This window comes from Hyla sarda, chromosome 3 (genome assembly GCF_029499605.1).
Source record: "Hyla sarda isolate aHylSar1 chromosome 3, aHylSar1.hap1, whole genome shotgun sequence".
Classification (NCBI taxonomy): Eukaryota; Metazoa; Chordata; class Amphibia; order Anura; family Hylidae; genus Hyla; species Hyla sarda.
Window position 1 is genome coordinate 163,970,282 of NC_079191.1, and position 26,690 is coordinate 163,996,971.

Sequence of the window (26,690 nt, forward strand, 5' to 3'; positions counted from 1 at the left end):
AAAACAATATATAAAAAGGCTAGTAAAACATTAAGAAAACAATGCAAATTGGGTATTTTTGTAATCACACTGAACTAAAGTAGTCTCAAATAACACATAAGTTTGCCCACAGAGTGAATGCCCCCCAAAATTAGCAAAATCCCAATTTTTCCTCCCTTTTTGGGAGCATGCAAAATACAATTGGCTCGTAAAACAAACAAACCCTCATATGGTTGTGTAGATAAAAATGTTACGAGAGTTATGGCTATTCAAGAAGGAGAAGGAAAAAACTAAATGCAAAAAATTTAAATTGGCAAGGTCCATAAGGGTTTCAAGCTGCCAACTTTACGCTACAACATCAGAAATGTCAAACTGAACAAAAATGCCTGATAAAGGATCAGATTTCTATAAACTGTATCAAGTGCCAATTATTGTGGTGCCATTTTTTTATGCTGAAATTACAACTCGTATTGCGTAGTTGCAATAACTACAACTCCCATCATGCCCGATCCTACTGGGAGCTGTAGTTTTGCAACAACTCGAGGCACCGTGTTTGAAAACACTGTTATACAAAGTTTATTCATATGCCTGTAGACCAGTGTTTCCCAAACAGGGTGCTCCCAGCTGTTGAAAAACTACAACTCCAAGCATGCCTGGCTGTTGGCTGTTGGGGCATGCTGGGAGTTGTAGATTTGCATCAGCTGGATACACCCTGTTTGGAAAAAACCGTTATACAAAATGTATTCATACCCCTGTAGACCAGTGTTTCCCAACAAGGGTGTCTTCAGCTGTTGCAAAACTACAAATCCAAGCATGGCGGTAACGAAATACAGCCGTTGGCTGTCCGGGCATGCTGGGAGTTGTAGTTTTTCAACAGCTGGAGGCACACATTTCAAAAACACTGTTATAAACAGTTTATTTATATCCCTGTAGACCAGTGTTTCCCAACCAGGGTGCCCCCAGCTGTTGCAAAGCTACAACTCCAAGCACGCCCGGCTGTTCGCTGTCTGGGTGTGCTGGGAGTTGTAGTTTTGCAACAGCTAGAAGCACCCTGTTTGGAAAAAACTGTTATGGAGAGTTTATTTATATCCCTGTAGACCAGTGTTTCCCAACCAGGGTGCCTCTAGCTGTAGCAAAACTACAACTCCCAGTATGCCCGGCTGTTAGCTGTCTGTGTGTGCTGGGAGTTGTTTTTCAACAGCTGGAGGCACACTGTTTGAAAAACACTATTTAAAGAGTTTATTTACATTCCCGTAGACCAGTGTTTCCCAACCTGGGTGCTTTCAGCCGTTGCAAAACTACAACTTCCAGCACGACCGGACAGCCGAAGGCTGTCCGTGCATGCTGGAAGTTGTAGTTTTGCAACAGCTGGAGGCACCCTGGTTGAGGAACACTGTTGAAGACCATGTTCAGGTGTTGACCTTGTATCTGCAGGGAGTTTACACTTTACACATGTAACATGTATTTTGTAATTGCAGCACAACTAAATATTAAATTGCAGCACAACTACATAATAAAGTGGGATTTCAGAGACACAATTTCTGAATGAAAAGCTTACTCCTATATGCCCAGCACCCAGATGCCATGCAGCCTGCATGCCCAGAGTGGCAGACTACCCTGGCTGGTACCCTTCCTCGTTTGCAGCAGGTAATCCATTTTCAACAGCTGGAAGCACGCTGTTTGGAAAACACTGCTTTGAAGAGTTTATTTATATCCCTGTAGACCAGTGTTTCCCAACCAGTGTGCCTCCAGCTGTTGCAAAACTACCCATCATCCCTGGCTGTTGGCTGTCTGGACATGCTGGAAGTTGTAGTTTTTCAACAGCTGGAGGCACCCTGTTTGGAAAAAAACACTGTTATGAAGAGTTTATTTATATCCCTGTAGACCATTGTTTCCCAACCAGGGTGCCTCCAGCTGTTGCAAAACTATATCTCCCAGCATGCCTGGCTGTTGGCTGTCCGGGCATGCCGGAAGTTGTAGTTTTGCAACAGCTGGAGGCACCCTGTTTGGAAAAAAACTGTTATGAAGAGTTTATTTATATCTCTGTGACCAGTGTTTCCCAACAGCCAAAGGCTGTCCGGGCATGCCGGAAGTTGTAGTTTTGCAACAGCTGGAGGCACCCTGGTTGAGGAACACTGTTGAAGACCATGTCCAGGTGTTGACCTTGTATCTGCAGGGAGTTTACACATGTAACACACAGTATTTTGTAAACATTGCAGCACAACTACATAATAAAGTGGGATTTCAGAGACACAATTTCTGAATGAAAAGCTTACTCCTACATGCCCAGCACCCAGATGCCATGCAGCCTGCATGCCCAGAGTTGCAGACTACCCTGCCTGGTACCCTTCCTGGTTTGCAGCAGGTAATCCATGCCATTTTTTCCCTGGGATCTCGGTGACTAAACGCTACAGTGCTATTTCAGAGGAAGGCTTGTGTAATGCTACCAATAGGGGAGCCCAGCAGACATGCGCGCTGGAGCCTGGTGCTATCCATCTCGTACATAGAGAGGCTGTAGTGGGCTGATCTGGCACTACACCTGCAGCACCACAGTGTGTGGACAGCTCCGCTCTGCAGCACCACCACCCAGGTACACAGGCTTCCCTCCTCAGCTGCCAGTCCTCCTCCAGTCCTTGTCCTCCTCCTCACCATTCTCCTCTGATGCTTGTTGCAGATCAAGGGCTGCAGGGACCTCCATCCACAGCAAGGAGACATCTGCAGAGGAATAGCACAGCTTCCAAGTTCCCACAACTTCCAGGCACTTGACAAAGGGCAGCAATGGAAACCAAAGGTAAGGAGCAGCCCTTCCCTCCTGGACATGTGTGGTCTCAGTTGGGGAATAGGGGACTGCAATGCTGGGGGGAAGCGTGCTGCTGATGCTGCTGGCTGGATCATACACATCCCAATGCAGTATTGCTGGGATATGGAAACATGATCCAGTGTAATCCTGGGGCATCAGACATGGATCTCCCTGTGTCATTGTATGGATCTCCCTGTGTCATTGCATAGGCGAGGCAGGGCTCACACAGGAGGTGCATCATTAATATATGCAGTATGTCTGGGCAGGGTGCTCAGCCTCTTCCAGGCAGGCTCAGGCAACACTGTGGCCAGATAAAAGTTATCAATGCTGTAGATAGCCCTGATCCTGCCTCTAGTTCCTCCAGTGTGGGATTGCACACAGCATACTGATCATCGCTGGCACATGATGTCAGAGGACACAGGGTTGTAGATCTACTTACCTAATGATGATGAGAGTACGGTCTATGGCAGGGTTTCCCCACCAGTGTGCCTCCAGCTGTTACGAAACTACAACTCCCAGCATGCCCGGACAGCCGGAGGCTGTCCGGGCATGCTGGGAGTTGTAGTTTTGCAACAGCTGGAGGCACACCGCTTGGGAAACACTGGTCTATGGAGAGGGTGTAGTTGTGTGGTGGATGACAATGATGCAGGTGGGACTAAGGCCATTGTTCTGCAGGCCTGTATTCCTGGACAGATGTGGTTTTATGTTTTTAATATGGACCCTTTACGAAAACATTTCAGCTTCTCTTCCCATGTGTAGAGGCCCATGTGTATATTAGATACCATGGACACTGACATTTTATAAGCCAGAAGACATTAATTTACTGCAAGATGGTGAAACCCCCCTAAAACTTGCCTGGACAGTAAGTTCTCCTCTGAGACGTGATTTCCTGTATACTGACAGTCCTGAAGGTCACCCACTTAAGTGATATATGAAAAGCAATAGCATGTAACCTTATTATGTTGTGACTTCATCGGACTCATAACGTGGCGGCGCCTAGGCTTTAACTAGCTATGATTTTCTATATGCCAGCCCATGCCTTTTAGCAATGAAGTCGATTTTCATGACAGTTCAATACTTACTACTGTATAGGGAATTCTACATGCAAGAATTATGCTCCATGTGTATGGGCTTACCCGCCCGCCATCATCTATTAGACTGCCCTGAACTGTCAGTTGCAAAAAAGTGGACCAAACTTTAGCAGCATCTGACTCCTATGCATATGTTTACATGAAGCCATTAAAATATATTACTGAATTTAGAGCAGGGGTCAGGTCCTGCGAAGAAAAAAAAAAGGGACTCAAGATTTCCACTTAAAGGCTGGTCCTGCAGAACTCCTGCTAATGGGAACAGTGTTCCTGCTGTGGAAAAAGTGCAGGAACTCCGTTCCCATGCGTTGCTGCAGGACTTGAGCCCTGATTTAGAGGATATTAGACTGCAGTGGGAATTAAGTACAGAATGTGTATACTATGCCATATCTTGAAGATTTTTTTATGACTGAGAAGCGGCAAGGGGATGTGCGACATAGCAATATATTATAAGAATTTTTTATGCGTTCCTCAGAATGGTTTAACTGACTCCACACTTCTTGAATTATTTATGCAATAAATACATTGCACTAGTAACTGGTAGGAGAATAAAGTAAGAAATCTAACTCCTTGAGTTATTAGATTGAAACATTTATACATTACAAAACATTAGGACATACACGAAGAGGCTATGGAAAAGACTTTGTCTTCTCACATAGCAATTGATCAGTATTTTTTTGCCAAAAACAGGAGTGGAACTAACCTAAAAAACAATAAGGGAAAGATCTTCATTTTTTTCTGTGTTTTGGACCCACTCCTGGTTGTGGCTAAAAATACTTATCAAAATACTATGTGTGCCTTAAAGGGGTAGTCCAGTGGTGAAAAATGTATCCCCTATCCTAAGGATAGGGGATAAGTTTGAGATCGTGGGGGTCCGATCGCTGGGGCCCCCTGCGATCTCTCTGTACGGGGGCCAGGCTCTCCGGCCAGATAGCGGGTGTCGAACACTGCACGAAGTGGCGGCCGACACGCCCCCTCAATACATTGTTATGGCAGAGCCGGAGATTGCCGAAGGCAGCACTCCGGCTCTGCCATAGAGTTGTATTGAGGGGGCGTGTCGGCCGCCGCTTTGTCAGGGCCCCGTACAGGAGATCGCAAGGGGCTCCAGCGGTCAGACCCCACCCGATCTGCAACTTATCCCCTATCCTTAGGATAGGGGATAAGTTGTTCACCACTGGACTACCCCTTTAAGGATGTAACATAGTGCGTAAGGTTGAAAAAAGACCAGAGTCCATCTTCAACCTATATCCCTAATGTATGCCCTAACATCCCAGCACTTCACACTGTAGAAACCTCAAGTGTGAATACAGATGGTAAAAGCCACATAAGGTTTGGGACAAGCTGAGTGTATTGTCCTCAGATGGAGCTGCTGGACAAGAAGTATGATCTGTTTAGAGTAGTGTTTCCCAACCAGGGTGCCCCCAGCTGTAGCAAAACTAGTTTTGCAACAGCTGGTGGCACCCTGGTTGAGAAACACTGGTTTAAAGAAACTTCTCTTTTGGGAAGATCCAAAAACTTTAACATTTCTATTAGTGAATGTTTAGTGTGAGGTTTTTTTTTAACTACAGATGAGCAGTGAAAAGGCATCTCTTTCATAAATGACTATGAAGTAAATAGTTTAAGTGCAGACTATGCAGATGGTATATCCAAATACAAAAGATACAATCTGCATATATGGTCGGTATAGTTCAGTAATTGTATATATAAAAGACCTGCCCATGCTGAACAGCACTTTCTGAGACTTTTTATGGTGATGCAGTGAATCATTCCATCATAGTTATCTTGACATGACTGTATTTTCAGGATTTATTAATGAATAATAGATGTAGCGTGGTGGATAGATTACGGGTAGATCTTCTGTGATACAGGAACTCTTTACTGGTCTATTGATTTATTCATCTATATATCTATTTTTTGTTATTGAAAAGTCAGTGATCTTCTACCAAGACTGTGCTGCATTCATAAAAACGGCATCAACACTGCCAATATACACTATAGTGCTGTATTGTAAGGAAGATTTCTCAGTTTACTTTATAAATAAATTATCAATATGATCTCGGCTACATGTGAATTACTCCTACTGTGAATAGGAAAGCAAGCCATATGCATTGTCAATAACTTTTTTATTACAAATCTAAGCTGGCAGCAACCTAAAAATCTGGGTGACTGTGTTTGTCCACAAGTTCTCTCCATCCCAAGTCATGACCTTCCAGTAGATATTGGGTGTTGTATGGACGTAATGACATTGAGGGAGCTAACCCCCGGCCTTTATTATTTGTAAGCAAATTCACAAGTGATCACTGTTTGCTGTACATGGGACAATTAAATCCACTCAAATAACTGAAGACAACCAATATCTTGACATTGCAGGCTCTTATTTGATTTAGTGCATTGAGTATATTCAATGAGCTCAAATGGAACAAAACCTACAAAATTCCCAAGTGCTGGAGTTGTCCTCCCAAGGGTAACACTTGTTTTCAGAAATGTATAAGTACTTCTTTATCTTGGCTTTAATGGCCAAATCACAAAAAGTTGCTTTTTCTTTAAACTGTTACTACTTGTAGGGACGGCAGTGGGGTGGGGTGGGGTGGGGGGGGGGAGTAGGGGGGTCTACCTGGGCAGTTGACTAGGGCCCCCATCCAAAAGAGGGCCCCCTGAACATATTAATGTCCATGCTCACAATACTATATTTTGCTGCACAGTAGTGAGAATCAGTGGCGTTTTTAGTGGGGTGCAGTAGGGGCGGACCACACCGGGTGACACCCTGACCCTGGTGCATCCATCCCTGTTACTCACTGTGCAGCTGTAATAGGGGCCCGGTGTACTGAACATACTTCAGCTGTGCACCTTCTGTCTTCTTCTGTCCTGTACGAGCTTCATGTCTGGACAGAGAGGAGGGGGAGAGGCAGATCAGCATGGCAGCCTGCAGAGGTCAAAGGCTATCAAAACCAAAAAGCTTCATGTGCCATTTGTTTGTCCCTTCTTCCTCCTCAACACTTTAGTTGCTCTTCTCCCAGCTTCAGACCTCCCCCCCCCCCCCCCCTTTCACAGCTGTCCCAAGAGCAAAGTAAAATATCTTTGAGGAGACTGGCTACATGAAACATTTAGAGGTTAGTGTATTACAGTAGTCTTCAAATTGAGTTCATCCAGCTCTTGCAAAACTACAACTCCCAGCATGTCCACACAGCTATTGGCTCTCAGGACATGCTGGGAGTTTTGCAACAGCTGGATGTCCTCAGTTTGGAGACTACTGCTGTATTGTATGATTTTATGTAAGTGCATAAGTGTGGTGTACTTGTGTATAAATGTGTGTAAGTGGTGTATGTGGTTGCTAGCGTGTGTGTATACCTCAGTTTTTGTCTATGTACACAAAATGCAAATGAAATTATGTTAGCCTCCAATTCTATTTAATAACTGGCTGAGGTGGCAGCATCGGGAAGTGAAGTTCAGTGGAGACCGTACACAGACTGGGCATCTTCATAACAGCGTCTGCTGAGGAGAAAGAGAGGTAAGTACAGGCCTTTTTTATGTTATCACACAGCCTGGAAACATTTATTGAAATTTTTTTTTTTTTTTTTTACTGAACAACACTTTTAATGAGTTTGGTACAAACTTTAGCCTGATGTTTTGCAGATTATGGATGAAAATCTACACATAAAAACCAAATACATTAGTAAATTTTCCTTAGCAGTAATGAGCAGGGACCAGGAGGGTCAGTACAGCAGCTGTGGGGGATTGAAAGAAATATCACTTCTTTTTTTACTTATAGGTTGAAATTGTGCTCACAGTTTGTGGAGGAGGAGGGTAACACTAGTGGATAAATTTTTTTTTTTTACTGAAGTTCTCCTTGAGGGTACCTTCACACGCTCGTAACTAGCAGCCGGTTTCCCACTGCGGAAATAACGCAGCGGGTTACACTACCACTCATTTCAACGGGTCTGCAAATCTGCCACTATTGCGGAATGTCCATGTACCCAAACAAGTGAATGATAGCGTAACTTGCAGTGGAAACCTACTGCTAGCTACCAACGTTTTAACCCCATGTTAAACATGTTAACCCCATCTTAACCCCTTAAAGACATAGCGTTTTTCCATTTTTTGCACTTTTGTTTTTTCCTATTTACCTTTTAAAAATCATAACCCTTTCCATTTTGCACCTAAATGCATATGATGGCCTATTTTTTGCACCACCAATTCTACTTTATAATGACCTCAGTAATTTTACCCAAAAATCTACGGCAAAACAAACAAAAAAAATCCTTTTGCGATAAAATTGAAGAGAAAATGCCATTTTGTAAATTTTGGGGACTTGCGTTTCTATGCAGTACATTTTACTTATATAGGTTTGATTTTGTCTTACTTCTGGAAAAAATCATGCCTACATGCAGGAAAATGTATACATTTATAAACTCATGTTTAGCACAGTGATCTGAAGTTTTTATCGGTAGCCTTTTTGTTTTGATCAGACCTTTTGATCGCTTTTTATTCATTTTGTTATGGTATGAAAAATGACCAAAAATACTCTATTTTGGACTTTGAAATGTTTTTGCATTGACCGTGCGGTTTAATTAATTATATATTTTTATAGTTTGAACATTTATGCATGCGGTGATACCACAAATGTTCATTTTTATTTTTATTTGCACAGTTCTTTTTTAAATGGGAAAAGGGGGGTGATTCAAACTTTTATTAGGGGAGGGGTTAAATCATCTTTATTAATCTTTTTTTCCCTTTTTATTTGCAATGTTATAGCTCCCATAGGGGACTATAACATGCATTACACTGATCTCTTAAACTGTTCAGTGCTATGCCATTGCATAGCCTTGATCAGTGTTATCGCAGCTTGACTGCTCCTGCCTGGATCTCAGGCACAGAGCAGTCATTCGGTGATCGGATGCTGAGGAGGCTGGTAAGGGACCCTCTTCGTGCATCCTAGCTGATCGGGACACCATGCTTTCACCGCGGTGGTCCCGATAAGTCCGACTGAGCTGCCAGGAAGCTTTCACTTTCACTTTAGATGTGGCGATTAACTTTGATCGCCGTGTCTTAAGAGTTAATGGCAGACATCTGTCTGAACGGTGATGTCCGACATTAGTCACGGGTCCTGGCTGGACCGTGTTGGTATGATGTGAGCTCAGCTCCTGATTAGATTTGGCCCCTTATACGTTTGCGTTATGGCCTTTGATGCTTTTCCCCTCATTGGGATCTCAGGCCGTATTCACATGGTTCGTGATCAGTAACCTTGTGCTGTGTATTCTGTATCACAAAACAGAGGAAACCTGGAAAATCTTTGGTCATGCAATTCGGGGGCCCCATTTTCAATTTTGCCCAGGGCCATACTTAGTCTAAAACCGGCCCTGAGTACTTGACCATTCCCAGTATTTCCGTTTTCACTGTGATTATACAAATTTTCATTTCATTCATCATTTACTGCTGCAGATGCTCTCAATTGTTTCTTACAAACACTCAACTAATCTAGCTAGAATGTGGTGCCTCTGTGTGATGCTTTATATTCAAGATGTGGTGCCCCTCTGTGATGCTTTATAGTCAAGATGTGGTGCCTCTGTGTGGCGCTTTAAATTGAAGATGTGGTGCCACTGTGTGATGCTTTAAAGTCAAGATGTGGTGCCTCTGTGTGATGCTTTATATTCAAGATGTGGTACCTTTGTGTGACGCTTTATATTCAAGATGTGGTGCCCCTGTGTGACACTTTATAGTCAAGATGTGGTGCCTCTGTGTGGCGCTTTAAATTCAAGATGTGGTGCCCCTGTGTGACGCTTTATATTCAAGATGTGGTGCCCCTGTGTGATGCTTTATAGTCAAGATGTGATGCCTCTGTGTGATGCTTTATATTCAAGATGTGGTGCCCCTGTGTGACGCTTTATAGTCAAGATGTGGTGCCTCTGTGTGGCGCTTTAAATTCAAGATGTGGTGCCTCTGTGTGACGCTTTATATTCAAGATGTGGTGCCCCTGTGTGACGGTTTATAGTCAAGATGTGGTGCCTCTGTGTGGCGCTTTATATTCAAGATGTGGTGCCTCTGTGTGACGCTTTATAGTCAAGATGTAGTGCCCCTGTGTGACGCTTTATATTCAAGATGTGGTGCCCCTGTGTGACGCTTTATATTCAAGATGTGGTGCCCCTGTGTGACGCTTTATATTCAAGATGTGTTGCCTCTGTGTGACGCTTTATATTCAAGATGTGGTGCCTCTGTGTGACGCTTTATATTCAAGATGTGGTGCCTCTGTGTGACGCTTTATATTCAAGATGTGGTGCCTCTGTGTGACGCTTTATATTCATTGAGTTAAATAAGTGGCAGATCTGTTCCGATTGTCTCCTACTTGCAAGATAGTTCATAAGGTTAACTAATATATGTCCAGGAGAAGCACTTATTCCATATGCTTTTTCCCCAAGGAACATGAACAAATCCATGGCAAGCCTGACATTTTTGTATGTGATGTGCGCCCACTCATACATGGAACTCATACATGAAGAACCTTGCAAGGCCTTATTGTGACCATAGGGTGGTTAATAGTTCTATCCTCCTATAGAGATGTATGACATAAAGGGCAGGTCTGCTGGGCCATAGCACCCACTCCCCTTAAGGTGCATGAAATGGCCAACTGCATTGCTTACCAGTCAGTATATGTATGTAATAGTTATAGTTTTTTTTTCTTTACAGGACAGCTTTCTCCACAAAATAGACATTTTGGCCTCAAGAACATCCTTGGATAACTAGGCCATTATATTTACATGGAAAAGGCTTTTTTCCCTATAAAATCAACGCACATATCACCCATTGGCTGCGTGTGGTATTTCAGTTTAGTAACCATCTATATAAATGAGGCTGAGCTACAATAGCACACACAACCCTTTCTTCCAAGAACACACACCCTCTCTAAAATAGATATTGATATAACAAACACCTAGAGCGGACCAAGGTATACAAACTGTAATAACAACCCATTTATTGAAATATATATATATATATATACTGACAGCCTGGGCATGGCCCACATCATCGCTCTGCTCCATCTGCTTAAACAGCAGAGTGGTGAGGAGGGCTGTCAATCACACTGAGGGGGCGTGATTACAGCCAAGAAGACGGGACTAGGTAAGTATAGCTCCCCATCCAGAGGACTACTTACGGGAGACTTTTTAACGTCATATCCTCACTATCCCTGTGGTCAGGAAGAAAATGTTACTATACATTATATAATGCTTTGTCACAGGTTATATCTGGCAAAATCTCATGACAGGTTCCCTTTACTATCATTGCATGATTTATCTGAATATAACAATGTTTATGGAAGTTATGGTGAATAGCATGTACAAAATTTAGATTGCCTTTTATATTTTTTATGTTTACCTCAACAATATTGAAGAGTGTCTAGAAAGGAGGTGTGGCTAAGAAAACTGCCGTATGTGTACAGTAAGTGGCATAAAAAAGAGTACTCTGTCTAAAACAGTCTAGCAAAATTATAACAATTCATTTGTGGCACATGCAGCATTTAATAACAATTGACAACATTTGAAGTATTTTAAATTTTTATTAATTCATAAATCATCAGACACTAATGTTAAATGAACCCCTTTCTTTTAAAGGGAATCCATCCCTCCACATACTGCCCACAGTTCCTTAAAGTTGACTGAAAAAACAATGACCCTTGTGCTGTTTGCAAAATATTTGTAACTAGTCATGGCGTTGCCTATAACTAGTCATAGGGAGTAGACGTGACTGGCTCTTGTCATACTGGCCAGAGCTTCTTGAAATTGCCATAAGTACAGATACTTTGCAAATGGTGCAATTGCCGATAAAAGTAGTTTTTTCAATGTTTGTGACATCTCATGGTAGTTTAGAACACTGTCAAAATACTGTTCCCAGTATATATCAGATACCAGGGCCAGTGTGTGGGGGACTAGGTACCTGATAGGTTCTTGTAAGACTATGTTCACATTTCTACAAGGAATTCTGCAATACATTCTGCATAAATTAATTGCCCATTCGCTTCAATGGAATTCTACAGCAAAAATTCTGCTGTGTAAATGGGATAGCGGAATCCCATTGAAGTGTACTGGCTATAAATTCATGCAGACATTTCATGCAGAATTCTATACAGAATCTCATTCAGTAATTCTGGTGTGTGAACATAGCCTTAAAGGGGCACTCCACCCCTAGACATCTTATCCCCTATCCCCAGCGGCGGGACGCCTGCGATCTCGGCTGCGACACCACAGACATGCGATGCACAGAGCGTACTTTGCTTCTTGCTGAATGACTGGCGATGTGATGTCACAAGCGGGTCGTGGACATGACGTCACGAGCCTCCGGTGCTGCACCCGACGTTCTAAACGAACGCCGGGTTCAGCAGGGAGATCACTGGGGTCCTCAGCAGCGGGACCCCTGCAATCAGACATCTTATCCCCTATCCTTTGGATAGGGGATAAGATGTCTAGGGGCGGAGAACCTCTTTAAGGTTCTTTACCATCTAAGATGTTTCTGTCATATCTATATATGGAACCCTGCTGGAAGAACATGGGTCCCCGTCTGGCCAGAGTGGCTTCCAGCTGTATTGACCTCAGTGGAAAGGTGTATGCCCTCATGCACAGCTCTCTCCATAGCAGTCTATGGGACTGATGAACACGTCTGATTTACACACCCAGCATGCTTCTGGTATTGACAGAAAATTTTAGTCAGTGTTTTTCAGAGTTGCTATACAGAATGTCAAAACCTATAGGGTTGAAAGGTTCTGACAGGTTCTTTGTTTATTTTGTTGCCGGGTTACACCTAGCTGTCTAGCTGGTCAGCTGACCGCTTCATGAGAGCACCTGTGAGTTGCCTATTTAACCTGGCAATTGGCTCTCAGTCAGCGCCTGTGAGAGTCTTTTTGTTCCAGTAGCAAGTTTGTATTCCCTGTTTCTCCTGTATAACCCGCCATATTTGACTTTTAGCTTTCTTCTCAACTTCTTTTTGGTTTTAGCAACTTGGTACATTGACTTCTCTTGGCTTTGATGCGGTTAGTTGACTCTGGACTATTGTGTGAGTGTGTAGTCATATTGTGTTAGTCTGTCTGTTATCTCACTGTCCCCTGACCTAGTCAGTGTCATTGTAGTTTATTATTTTGACAATTACAACCCTAACGTATACAGGAAGGGACTGTTTTTGTGGTTATGGCCCTGTCAGTTAGGGCAGGTACGTAAGTAGGCAGGGATAGGGGAGCGGGCAAGATTAGTGTGCACTCCTTCCCAGCCCATACATGACACAGAATAGGTAAGATTGCTGAGAAAGTCGTGTCCTTGTAGAAGTAGCTGAATATCTTAATGTTACAATAAAATCTTTTACTACCTTCTTTCAATTTTAAAAGCACAAAGCTCAGTTGGAATCCAGTTGTTCCACCACGCTTCCTATTATCCCTGAGAATCTGAGGCTGATACGTGAGGATGCAGAGGCTCTGTGTGTGGAGATTGTTTAGAGCTGAGCAGTGCCAGCATCTTTGTATCAATGCCTGCATCAACAGAAAGAATGAGATGTACTGCGTATGTTCTCGTGATAATAGTATATACAGTCTTTCAGACTTACTGTAAAACATATTTTTTTAACCCCTTAAGGACCAAGCCCTTTTTCACCCTAAGGACCAGACCAGTTTTATTTTAGCATTTTCGTTTTTTCCTTCTCGTCTTCTAAAATCCATAACTCTTTTATATTTCCATCTACAGACCCATATAAGGGCTTGTTTTTTGCGTGACCAATTGTACTTTGTAATGAAACCTCTCATTTTACCATAAAATGTACGGTGAACCCAAAAATATATTTTTGGGGGAGGAAATTTAAATGAAAACCACAATTTTGCACATTTTGGGTTTCGTTTTCATACTGTATAATTTTTCGGTACAATTACATGTGTTCTTTATTCTGTGGGTTAATACGATTAAAATGATACCCATGGCTAGATACTTTCATATTTTTGTACCGCTTAAAAAAAATCTAAAACTTTATGTACAAAATCAGTAATCTAAAATCACCCTATTTTGACCACCTATAACTTTTTCATTTTTCTGTATATAGGGCGGTATGAGAGCTCATTTTTTTACGCCATCATCTGTACTTTTTATTGACACGACATTTGCATATAAAACTTTTATATCATTTTTTATAAAAAAAATAAAAAATGTAATAAAATGTGACAAAAAAGCCGCATTTTTGGACTTTTTAAAATTTTTTACGTTTACGCCGTTCACCATACGGGATCATTAACATATTTTGATAGTTCGGACATCGCTACAGCGCTACTAAATATGTTTATTAAAAAAAAACGCTTCTTTGGAATTAAATGGGCCAGTTTTCATTTTTATTGGTGGAGGGGATTTTTCACTTTTTTTTACTTTTTATTTTTACATTTTTCAACTTTTTTCTACACTTTTTATTTACGCCGTCATTTGTACTTTTTATCGATACCACATTTGCATATAAAACTTTTATATCATTTTTTATTAAAAAAAATAAATAAATGTTTTAAATGCGGTCAGCCTGCTTTACTCATACCTGCCTGAGGTCTCAACTACCTCGCTTCTCCCATATAAACTGGGTTGGGAGAGGGATCTGGGTCATGTTATTCCGGAGGGGGAGTGGAGTAGAGCCATTGTCAATTGCCACAAAATGTCAATATCTTGTAAGGCACAAGAGACTAATTTTAAAATTCTCACCCGTTGGTACAGGGTCCCCACACTTCTGGCCTCCTTTTACCTGGGAACTCCGGATGTGTGCTGGCGCTGTGCCTCGGGAAAAGATGACATGATACACATCTGGTTAACGTGTCCCTCGCTCACCAGTTTTTGGACTGGAGTGGCCGACACCATAGCTCATATCACCTCGATTCGTCTAGCCCTTACCCCAGAAATTGTGCTGTTGTCGATACTTCCCTCCGACACCCCGAAATGCTCCTCCAAATTGATCGCCTTTTTACTGTTGGCTGCTAGGACGGTCATACCAAGGCTGTGGAAATCCACAACTGCCCCCACGATTTCGACGTGGCTCCAGGAAGTCTCCCACATTCATAGAATGGAAGAGCTCACTGCTGACTCACATAACCAATTATCGAAATATATGGCCACTTGGCATCCGTGGTCAGAGTTCTTGTCCTCTCAGGAGTTCTCCACACTTCACCTATCAGGATAAATCACCTTCATGGATGCACATACCTCTTCGTCCTTATCTATTAGACTCACGCATAGCTTTACATGTTTACTTGTAAGTCCCCGCATACTACCCCTGCCGATGACATGGGGCAAGGAATCCTGGGAAGGCGGGAACAAGGGTAGGCGGGATGACCCTGAATCACATGCAGGATGCAGCCTATCAGCAGCCAGTCACCCCTGTGATTTCACAGCCCTATATAATCAGCAGCCATATTGCGCCCAGTCACTTCATCCTTTCACTGCAGAGAGATAGCAAGGGACAGACAGCCAGACAGCCCTGTGTGTTACACAGAAAAGCTTTTTCCAGCAGCAATTTACCTCCTAGTCAAGTCAGTGTTCTGTTGGACAGAGAGCAGTGCGTTTTTTACAGAAAAGCATTATTACTGCAGCGTTTCACCTCCCAGTCACTGTACACAGCGTTCTATTATAGAGAGGATCAGAGAGCAGTGTGTTGCACAGAAGAACAGCAGCGATCCACCTCCCAGTCACTGTCTACAGCGTTCTATTATAGAGAGGATCAGAGAGCAGTGTGTTGCACAGAAGAACAGCAGTGATTCAGCTCAAGCACAAATCCTGCCTAGAAGCACTGATAGGGAAGGGAGTGAGATTGAGAGTTCAATTTTGGCTGTAGTACACAGTGACTGTGTGCTGCAGCACTGGTGTCTACTGCTGGTGTGCACAAAAACTTTTTTAAGCGTATTGTAGCGCATTTTTCTGTCCTCACAAGTGCATACCACATCTAAGTGTTGTACCATTTTTTCCTGATAAAGTCTTAAGTGCCTAGATGCTGTGAAAGGACCACCAAAAGAAATCACCGGCTGGTATTGTACACATACTTTTTTTTAGCGTACTGTGGAGCATTTTTCTGCACTCATAAGTGCATACCACATATGTACATATAAGTGTTGTACCATTTTGTTCCTGATAAAGTCTTAAGGGCCTAGATACTGTGAAAGGACAGCCAAAAGTACTCATCGGCAGGTGTTGTACACATAGTTTTTTAAGCATACTGTATCACATTTTTCTGCCCTCATAAGTGCATACCACATACGTACATCTAAGTGTTGTACCATTTTTTTTTCCTGATAAAGTCTTTAGAGCCTAGATACTGTGAAAGGACAGCCAAAAGTAATCACCAGCTGGTGTTGTACACATACTTTTTTAAGCGTACTGTAGCGCACTCTTTTGCACTCATAAGTGCATACCACATATGTAGATCTAAGTGTTGTACCATTTTGTTCTTGATAAAGTCTTAAGGGCCTAGTTATTCTAAAAGGCCAGCCAAAAGTAGACACTTGCTGCTGTTCTAGACAAATGCTTTTTTAAGCGTAGTGAAGCATATTGTACTCCCCTCATATACGTATTTCAGGCAGAGAAGGGCCAGGACGTTCACAGAGGAGTGGCAGAGGCCTAAATTCATCAGGCAGAGGTTGCAGCAGACTAGGGGAAAGTGGCAGCAGTAGTCACAGCGAGAGGCCTGAACTCCCGGTATCAGCCAGCTGTCATGTCTCTTCGACAAACCCATCTGCCATCATCAATTGGTTAACACTGTCATCCACTTCATCACAAGTGACATCTGATACTCCCAGTCAGCAGTTGGGTTCCTCAGACACAACCCTCAGTTGGCATAGCTCGGGAGCAGTCCCTGTCCTCCCATTGCCTCTGTCCTATGCTGTTCCCTCCCCAACGGAAGTATATTATGCTGTGGGTTCAGCTCCACTATTCAGTGAGTACGATCTAATAGAGGACAGTCAGCAGCTACTGCCCAGCCAAGAAGTGGAGGAGACATCCGCCGCTTCCTCTGCAAGGCAGGCAAGTAGTGATGAGGAGAGTGACGTGGAAGGTGGTGTTGCCAGTGTTCTGGGTCCTGAAGCAGACACTGTTGAGGAACCTGCAGAGGACATCAGTGACATGCAGACACTTGTTGATGATGATGAAGCCGAACGCAATTGGGAGCCGGCAGCAGAAGGGGCTTCATCATCATCAGGAGAAGAGGGTTGCAGTTTGCCCGTGAGGCAGCAGCTGAGCCAGCAAGGTGGTAGCAAGGTTGGCAGTCAGCAAGGTGGCAGAAGTGGAAATTCTGGACCCAAAAATGCCCAGGGGAGACCACCTGCTTTGCGGCAGCCTACCTTCCTGGAAGGTAGTGGAACGGAGGTTCCTGGAGACTGCGGCAGTAGCAGTCAATTAGTGGGGACTGTTGGTGGGAAAATCAGCTGCTCGGCGGTGTGGTAGTTTTTCATCAAGCATCCGGAGGAGGTTAACATAGCCACATTAAGATATGTCGGCAGAAGGGGAAGCGTGGCCAAGGTCCCAAAGTTGGCACCACGGCCCTGCGTCAACATATGTTGCGCCACCATAAAGTGGCCTGGGAGAACCGTGGCTCCAATGTAATGGTCCAGCCTGCTGCATCACCCAGTGGCACGCCGCTCCCTCTTTAAGGCAGCCAAGGCTCCATCACCTCAGCCGAAGGGAGCTGTGTGTCTTACCCTCCTTCTGCCGCTCCAGATGCTCCTGCTTCTCCTACTTTGAGTCAGTCATTCCGTCAACAAGCCATTGGCAAAGCCATGTCCAAGACACAATAGTATTCACCCATTCATCCAACGGCGCAGATTGCTGGTGCTAGAGTCCCTCACTTTTCAAGTGGTGGACTCTGCACCTTTCAAAGAACTGAGGGCTTGTGCCGAGCCGAGGTAGAGAGTTCCAAGCTGTCATTTCTTTGTGAAGAAGGCAGTACCAGCCCTGAACAATTTTGTGGAAGAGAAGGTGGGCCAGTCCTTGAGCCTGTCGGTGTGTATCAAAGTACACGGCCGCGCCGACGTCTGGAGCTGTAACTATGGTCAGGGACAATACACGTCCTTTACAGCCCACTGGGTGAATGTGGTTCCTGCACAGCTACAACACCAACTTGGACAGGTCACACTGCTTCCTCCTCCACGGTCTCAGGCCATTGGTCCTGTGACAGTGTGCGACTCTGCCTCCTCATCCTCCACCACGTCCTCATCCTTCACTACACGGACAAGACAAATGCCCCTTCAGCATACCATGTGTGCAGGGCACGGCAGTGTCACCCTGTTCTTCACATGGTTTGCCTTGGCGAACAGAGTCACACAGGGGAGGAACTGCTAAAAGTCATTCATAAAGAAATTAGAGCGTGGCTTACTCCATGAAAACTGGAAATGGGAACCATGGTGATTGACAACGGGAAGAACATCTTGTCTGCGCTGCGACTAGGAAGGCTGAGCCATGTGCCCTGCATGGCACACGTGTTCTGGTTGTCAAGCAGTTCCTGAAGTGTTCCCCCCACTTGCAAGACATCCTAACAATGGGAAGGAAACTTTGCATGCACTTCAGCCACTCATACACCGCAAAGCACACCCTCCTTGAGCTGCAGCGTCAGAACGGTATCGCCCAACATAGTCTGATTTGCAACATTGCCACACTTTGGAATTCCACCCTCCATATGTTGGACCGACTATACGAGCAGAGAAAAGCCATCACCGATTTATTGATGATCCAAGCAGATAGGGGAACTCTCCCGTGTAACTTCAAAGTCAACCAGTGGCAGCTCATACGTGACACCTGGCATTTGCTCAGGCCCTTTGAGGAAGCCACATTATTAGTCAGTCACCAGGATTACGGGATGAACAACGTCATTTTACTGCTTAATTTCCTACAACATGTGCTGGAAACGATGACTAGTCAGGGCACTGGAGATGTGGTGCCTACATCTCACGGCCTTATGAGCCTTGTGGGAGAAGAGGGAGGGGCACAGTGGAGCACAGTTTAGGTTTCGCAAAATGGGCGGTTTTTCTAGTCTTCTGACAGGAGAGGAGAAGCAGGAGCAGCCAGAGAAGCTAGAGGGTTATGAGGAAGGGGAGACAGAGGACCCATACACACCATGGCAGTATGCAGTGGAGATGGAGGCAGGGAGTCCCTCCGAGTCACCTGCACAAAGGGCACGATGCATGCTCTGTTGCTCAGACTTCTGGCTCTCCACCTTATTGGACCCTCGCTTCCGGCACAAAATGGGGGCCATTTTTACACCCATTGAGAGGGTGGACAAACTGACCTACTACAGAGACATCCTACGTAGTCAGTTGGCCGAAGCCTATCGGCGCCATCGTCCATCCTCTCGCAGGTCTGACTCGGAGGGCCCTCCTCTGTGCTCACCTTCCACTGCCATGGCTGCTGGGGAGGGGAGGGTTGGGGTGGCAGGAGCAGTAACAGCTCCATCAGCAGCAGCCTGAGTCGACAGTCGCTGATGACTACCTTTCTTCACCTGAAGCAACTCATCAGCAGCAGGTACACCTTGAAGATCTGCTGGACTTCTGGGCAGCAAAACTTGATTTGTGGCTGCAATTAGCAGAGTTTGCCCTGGAAAAGCTGTCCTGCCCGTCCAGTAGTGTGCCATTAGAGCAGGTGTTTAGTGCGGCGGGCCATAGTCACCGCTAGAAGAACTTGTCTGTCCACGAAAAATGTGGAGAGACTGACCTTTGTGAAGATGAATCAGGCATGGATCAGCCAGGATTTCCACCCACCAATTCCTGATGCATCAGAGTAGATTGACCATGGTGCCACACCAATACTTCACAAATATGGATAGTGCTAAACAGATTTAAGGCGCTTCTCCCCAGTGACAAACATTCCTCTGCATCAGACCTTTTTTCACCCACCTTTGTCAACGGGTACTGGTTTTGCCACCCACCACAGCACCCTGTCACTGGGTCACTTTCAGGACTTATGATGCTGCTGCCACCTCCAGGCTGTCTCATTCTGCCACTATAAGGTCTCCCCATGTTGCCGACACCTCTAGGCTGTGCCATTCAGCCACTATATGTTCTCCTCATGCTTCAGCCAACTCCAGGCTGTGCCATTCAGCCACTATATGGTCTCCTCATGCTGCCGCCAACTCCAGTCTGTGCCATTCAGGCAGTATATGTTCTCCTCATGCTGCCGCCAACTCCAGGCTGTGCCATTCAGCCACTTTATGGTCTCCTCATGCTTCCGCCACCTCCAAGCTGTGTCATTCAGCCACTATATGGTCTCCTCTTGCTGCCGCAAACTCCAGGCTGTGTCATTCAGCCACTATATGTTCTCCTCATGCTGCCACCAACTCCAGGCTGTGCCATTCAGCCACTATGTGGCCTCCTCATGCTGCTGGGACATTACCTAAAAATGTTTATGGTAGCACTAGCTACTATAAATCTTCAATTTAAATTTGAAAATATATATTTTTATCTTAGGGATTGTGAATCCCTATTGTCTCCTCATCCTGCCGCCAGCTCCAGGCTGTGTCATTCAGCCACTATATGGTCTACTCATGCTGCTCGGACATTACATAAAAAATACTTATGGTAGCACTAGCTACCATAAATCTTCAATTTAAATGTGAAAATTCATCTTTTAATCTTTGGGATTGTTAAGCCGTATGGTCTCCTCATGCTGCTGGGGCATTACCTAAACATTTTTATGGTAGCACTAGCTACCAAAAATCTTCAATTTAAATGAGAAAAATCATCTTTTCAGTTTAGGGATTGTGAGGCCCTATGGCCTCCTCATGCTGCTGGGACATTACCTAAACATTTTTATGGTAGCACTAGCTACCATAAATCTTCAATTTAAATTTGATTGTTTAATCTTAGGGATTGTAAGGCCCTATGGTCTCCTCGTGCTGCCGCCAACTTCAGGCTGTGTCATTCAGTCACTATATGGTCTCCTCTTGCTGCTGCCAATTCCAGGCTGTGTCCATTCTGCCAGATTATGGTCTCATCATGCTGCTTCCACCTCTAGGCTCTGTCATTGTGCCGCCATGTGACTCCTTGTTAGGCTGGGTTCCCATTACGTTTTTCCCCATACGGGAACGCATACGGCAGGGGAGAGCTAAAATCTTGCGCTCCCGTATGCCTTTCTATGCTCTCCCATATGTAATTCATTTCAATGAGCCGACCGCACTGAAATGTTTTGTCCGGTCGGCTCATTTTTTCCCCGTATGCGCTTTTACAACCGGGCCTAAAACTGTGGTCGACCACGGTTTTAGGTGCGGGGAAAAAGCGCATACGGGGCAAAAATGAGCCGACCAGACCGAACCTTTCCCTGCGGTCGGCTCATTGAAATTAATTACATACGGGAGCGCATAGAAAGGCATACGGGAGCACAAGTTTTTAGCTCTCCCCCCATATGGGGGGAAACGTAATGGGAACCCAGCCTCAGATTGGGTTTTGTATTATTTCAAAGTAAACACCCGGACATTAAACTTGGAAATCTAATTAAATCTTAAATTTAGAAAAAAATCGATGTAATCTTTTTAAGACTGAGGCCCTATGGTTGTCGACGTCATTTTACCTGTGGAATTATCACAAGAATCCAATGAAACAGCTTGGGGCGATAACAATGAACCATAACTGATTAAATGAAACATTCACACTTTCACAGTAGGGGGGGGCGCTGAGAGGCAGGGGCTAAAACAGGTTGTATCTCGCCTGGCGGAGGCCTGCTAGCTCCATGCTCACCAGAATGGGTAATCAAAAAATTCAAATAAATAAAAATTATATAAAAGCTACATAAAAAATCGGCCACATCCAGACGCTCTGCAGCAGTGATTCTAATAGCGATGCCTGTCATCTGCATGTAATTCTGAATAACAGTATTATTTCACTAACAAAGCACACTCCCTATGTTAGGACAAGGCAACGTGTTCTACATCCCTATTGAGCCTCCCTGTAGGCCAGAAATAGCAGTTTTTAATAGCGATTCACCGCAAATGAATTCAGACTGAACCACATTTTTGGGGAAAATTCGGCGAATCGGCCAAATCGAATTTTTCAGAAATTCTTCTGGCACTGCTAAATAGAGCTGTAATGTAGTTTTAAACTTTGTTATGCAGATGTTCTGTGCCTTTGTATAACCAAAAAATAATTGTATTAATTATGCTAATTAGATCTTTCGTGCAGTTGGGGTGTTACTTTTGCAACTGGAGCACCACTGTGCCCACCTATATCTATCCTATCATGTAACCCCACTTGGCCAACAAGCACAAGCGGCCCCTAAGCAGTGATGTTGGGCCCAGGATGATGTGATATCTTGTGCCTATGAAGTAACAGGGTTGTCTTGCATCAGCCTGCTCCACACTACTGCTGAGGTGTGACTTGGGTTTGTTGGTTAGGCAGGGCTACTAAATAAGAGGAAGCTAGGTGGGCACAGTGGTACCCCGACTGCAAAAGTGACCCCCCACTGTACCAAAGATGTAATATGTATAATGAATAAAATATGTTTTTCTACACAATGGCACAGTGCACCTGCATTATAAAGTTACTATTTAAAACTGCATTAAAAGCTCCATTTAGCAGTGCCAGTAATTTCATATGGCCAAATGGTGGTAGATTCCCTTCAATGGTATGGTGCAGGCATAACTCCCCAGAGGACCTGTGCTCTACTGTTACAGTACTCTGATTGCCTAATTAGTATTTGCTCTTTATTTTGAAGCTCATTTTGGTAAGTGACCAGAAGTGGAATCAACACAGAGAAAATTGGCATATTTTAGTGTTTAATATTTAGTGTTTAAACTTTTCTAAGCTAACTCAGGCTATGTTCTCTAACTCCCCTTCCACCCTTAAAATGTTTTCAAAGTTTTACAAAGCTCTGTATCATACCTTTATTTTTGCTCACATTCTTCCAGTAGGAGAAAATGGGCGTTTCCCAGAAGGCATGACATCACTGAAGCCTGCTGGGGGACGACTTCTGCCCTCACATCATTGCAGCACTGTGATGAATAAAAGACCTCAGGCTGTGTGCAGCTGTCAGTGAGGCTCTATGCATATTTCAGTGAGGCTCTTTGCAGCGTTCAATGAGGCTCTTTGCAGCGTTCAATGAGGCTCTTTGCAGCTTTCAGTGAGGCTCTATGCAGCTGTCAATCAAGCTCAGTGCAGAGAAGCACTTCCGCAGTTTGGTCTCCTGCCAGGCCAAGAGGAGAACAAACTCATTGTATTAATTGTGGCAGGAAACAGAACAGAGCCACCTAGAGGCTGTTTTTTCTATTACATTTTAAACATATTTATGTTGATAATTTTAAAAGCAAGTGAATGGGAAAGTGTCTGCTAATTACACAAGGAATACTATATTAAAAGTTTTATTTGGTGACAGATATTCTTTAACCCCCTGAGATGCCACCACCAATAACAACCATGACATCCTAGTATAAATACTAATGCATACCACATAAAAAGATCATACCAAAGCCATCATTGTGAATAAACATTATCTAAACATCAAGGGAGGGAAGTATCTTGGTATATAATACCTTGGGATGTAATGAAGCTGGTTTTTCAAGGCAAAAAAATTGGCTCGTATTTAAAGTGGTACTCCACTGCCCCAGCATTCAGAACATTTTGTTCCGAATGCTGGGTGCGAGCTGCAGGGGTCGTGACGTCATGCCCATGCCCCTCGTGACGTCACGCCACATCTCCTCAATGCAAGTCTATTGGAGAGGGGCATGGCGGAACAAAATGTTCCGAACACTGGGGCAGTGGAGTACCCCTTTAAAGGTTTAAAAAATATTTAAAGAGACATATTCCCAGGTTCATATCACATTTACCCCACAAACCTTATTTTAAATATTTAAGGGCTCTATAGTTACATAGTCTTATCCCCAGGACTGCCACATATTAAATGTGGTTGTAATATTCAATGACGTATTGGTCATTGGCTTTACTAAAATAAATAAGGGTAGGCCGGTCTGGTCAGGGCTGCATGAGGAAGGATATGGTCAGCAGGGGCCCTAACTTCCTGGGGTGAGCATCACTATAACAAATTCAGAACAGAAAGAAATAGCGATACAAGGTATATAGTCCAAATACTGGACTTATCTCTGATTCTAACTCCCTTAGAGGACAGTCCTAGATTGCATATACTACTTGTGGTCTACCAATACCCACATGCTGTGGCCTCATAGCCACATGATCCTGTCAATAAACCTATGGTATTACTGACAAAATTGTTCAGCCATTGGCCACTGTGTGAGGGTGTTTTCCTCCACATATGGTAGCTGTAATATTGGACTTTACTCCTACACATATCTTAAAAGAATTGCACATCCGATGCCTAATCGTACCCAGCTGACAGTTAGGGCCCCTACTTTTACTGGAGGAATAGGGAAAAGAGCCTGTTCCATGATCCAGCACTAAAGAGAATATAAAATGAAATTGCTTGCTGTAGGTAAATCCCCTTTTAGCTCCACTTCATCAGTTGTAGTGTGTTCTGTTATGATGTACCTCACCCTATGTTTGACTATTAAAACCATGATATTGTATAGTTCAGACCATCAAGTTGGTCACAGTAAGTGTAATAAACAATTTTATAGTGCACTAGTTATATAATAGATTAAAAGTATTTAAGTCCTGTGTAAAGTGAAAACAGTAAGGATGGTTTTACACAATGCACTTTTTATTTTATTTTATTTTTTTAAAGAAAAATACCACTGAAGTTTTTTTTAAAGAAGTAGTGCAGTGAAAAATAATGTATCCCCCTATCCAAAGGATAGGTGACAAGTTATTGATTGCGGGGGGGTCTGACCGTTGGGTCCCCCCGCGATCTCCTGAGCAGTCTGCCAGAAGCGGACGTTCCAACATCCGCAAGAAGCCACGGCCGACACGCTCCCTCCATGTATCTCTAAGGGATACTTGTAGGGGGGAATGTTGACCGCTGCACCATGCGGGGTCGGTTCACTCGCTTCCAGCAGACTGCTGGGGCTCCGTTCAGGAGATATCGGGGGGGGGGGGGGAGGTCCCAGTGGTTGGACCCCTGCGATCTATAACTTATCCCCTATCTTTTGCATAGGGGATAAGTTATCTTTCACTACAGAACTCATTTGAGCTAAATCCAGCAGAGAATTCAAAAGAAATGTGAAGGACTTATACTTCTCTTCCTTGATTCACTTCTGGCTTTGGCTCAAAAAGCTGCATTAAAAACTACAGTGGCAGTGCCTCCGCCCCAAAAAATAACAGCTGTTCTAAAACCACCCTTATTCACTGGGCATACTACAGTACTGAAAAGAAATATGTTTCATTGCCCAGCAATGTAGGGAACACAGATTCGATAATTAATTTCTGGCACTTATGGCACGGTGGAGGCTTTGGGGATTCTCTGTATAGACGGCTTTTTATTCATCATTTATAAATGCTGTAGTGAGCAGTAACAGATGCCGCTCCTTGCGGGGTGCAATGTGGTTTTCATGCTGAAGGGATTTATGCTTATCCCACCCTGCAGTGCCCCCTTGTTATTATCACTTGAACTTTTTCCATAACAATGCACCTTATGTGTGTTTGTAGTGTTTATGTGTTTGTAATGTATGGCATTGAACTTCACATTATGTGAGATATTTTCTGTTTATTTATATGTAATCTTATAGGACCCTAATTTGTGGTTGTGTTTTAGTGCAGAGTACATTCTTGGTATTTCAAGCATCTCATATTGAATTTGTGACTCAGATCAGACAGTCTCCTGTTATTCCCTGATGTATGGAGCGTGTTTCAAGGAAACTGCTGATTTATTAAACACAGTTGGAGGGTTGTATGCCTGTTCTGTGTCAGCCATGAAGTCTTTGCCACTTCTGACATGCTCTGAGCTACTAAGCTACCCATACCTGTATTTCTATGGTCTACCTTAACTAGCCTTTAGAAATGTTGTGCGTATGAGCTGCACCTGTCAGTTTGCTGTGTAATACTAAAGATTATAAGCCTACATAGATCAGTTTCAGTAATTTATGGAGTATCCTTAGGACATGCTATGAATGTTTGATAGTTGGGGTTCTAGTGCCTAGGACCTTCATCTATTAGGGGAATGGTGGTCCACTGACTGTGTGCTTTTCAGAAGGAATATTGCCGTTTCCAGACAGAGAATGAATGGAAATGTGGAACAACCTCTCTGATAAGGTATTTCTGCAGTGCAAAATCCACAAAAAAACTTATGAATTTAAGATTTACTTATTTTTCTAATAAATAATGTGTTTGGTCATTTTGTAAATGTTGTGGCTATTTATTTTTTTATATCTATAAAACTTTCCCTGGGGGGAGCCATCTTGGAGACACTCCCTACCTGTATTTCCTTTATAGACAGTACAGTAGCATGTGTGTCAATGGCAAAGAAACTTCCTAAACTTTCCAGAAAGTGGAGTACAGCTTCTTCCACCCCAGTCCAGGGACACAAGTACAAAAAATATACACAAAATGTGTGCACAGAGCCCTGCTTGTCCTCAGTACACAGAGCCCTGCTTGTCCTCAGTACACAGAGCCCTGCTTGTCATCAGTGCACAGAGCCCTGCTTGTCCTCAGTGTACACAGCCCTGCTTGTCCTCAGTGTACAGAGCCCTGCTTGTCCTCAGTGTACACAGCCCTGCTTGTCCTCAGTGTACAGAGCTCTGCTTGTCTTCAGTGTACAGAGCCCTGCTTGTACTCAGTGCACAGAGCCCTGCTTGTCCTCAGTGTACACAGCCCTGCTTGTCCTCAGTGTACAGACCCCTGCTTTTCCTCACTGCACATAACCCTGCTTGTTCTCAGTGCACAGATCCCTGCTTGTCCTTAGTGCACAGAGCCCTGCTTGTCCTTAGTGCACCGAACCCGGCTTGTCCTCAGTGTA

General features: G+C 43.9%; 1 protein-coding gene across 1 annotated transcript in view; it reads left to right on the forward strand.

Annotated features, from left to right (window-relative positions):
* The first annotated feature begins 2,442 nt into the window (after window positions 1–2,442).
* The window catches only part of FGF12 (fibroblast growth factor 12), a 513,249-nt gene continuing 489,001 nt past the window's right edge, over window positions 2,443–26,690 (forward strand). The window contains exons 1-2 of the mRNA XM_056565423.1: window positions 2,443–2,569; window positions 2,654–2,770. Of these exons, the coding sequence (XP_056421398.1) occupies window positions 2,758–2,770 (13 nt within the window). The 5' untranslated portion in view covers window positions 2,443–2,569; window positions 2,654–2,757. The remainder of the gene's footprint in view (window positions 2,570–2,653; window positions 2,771–26,690) is intronic.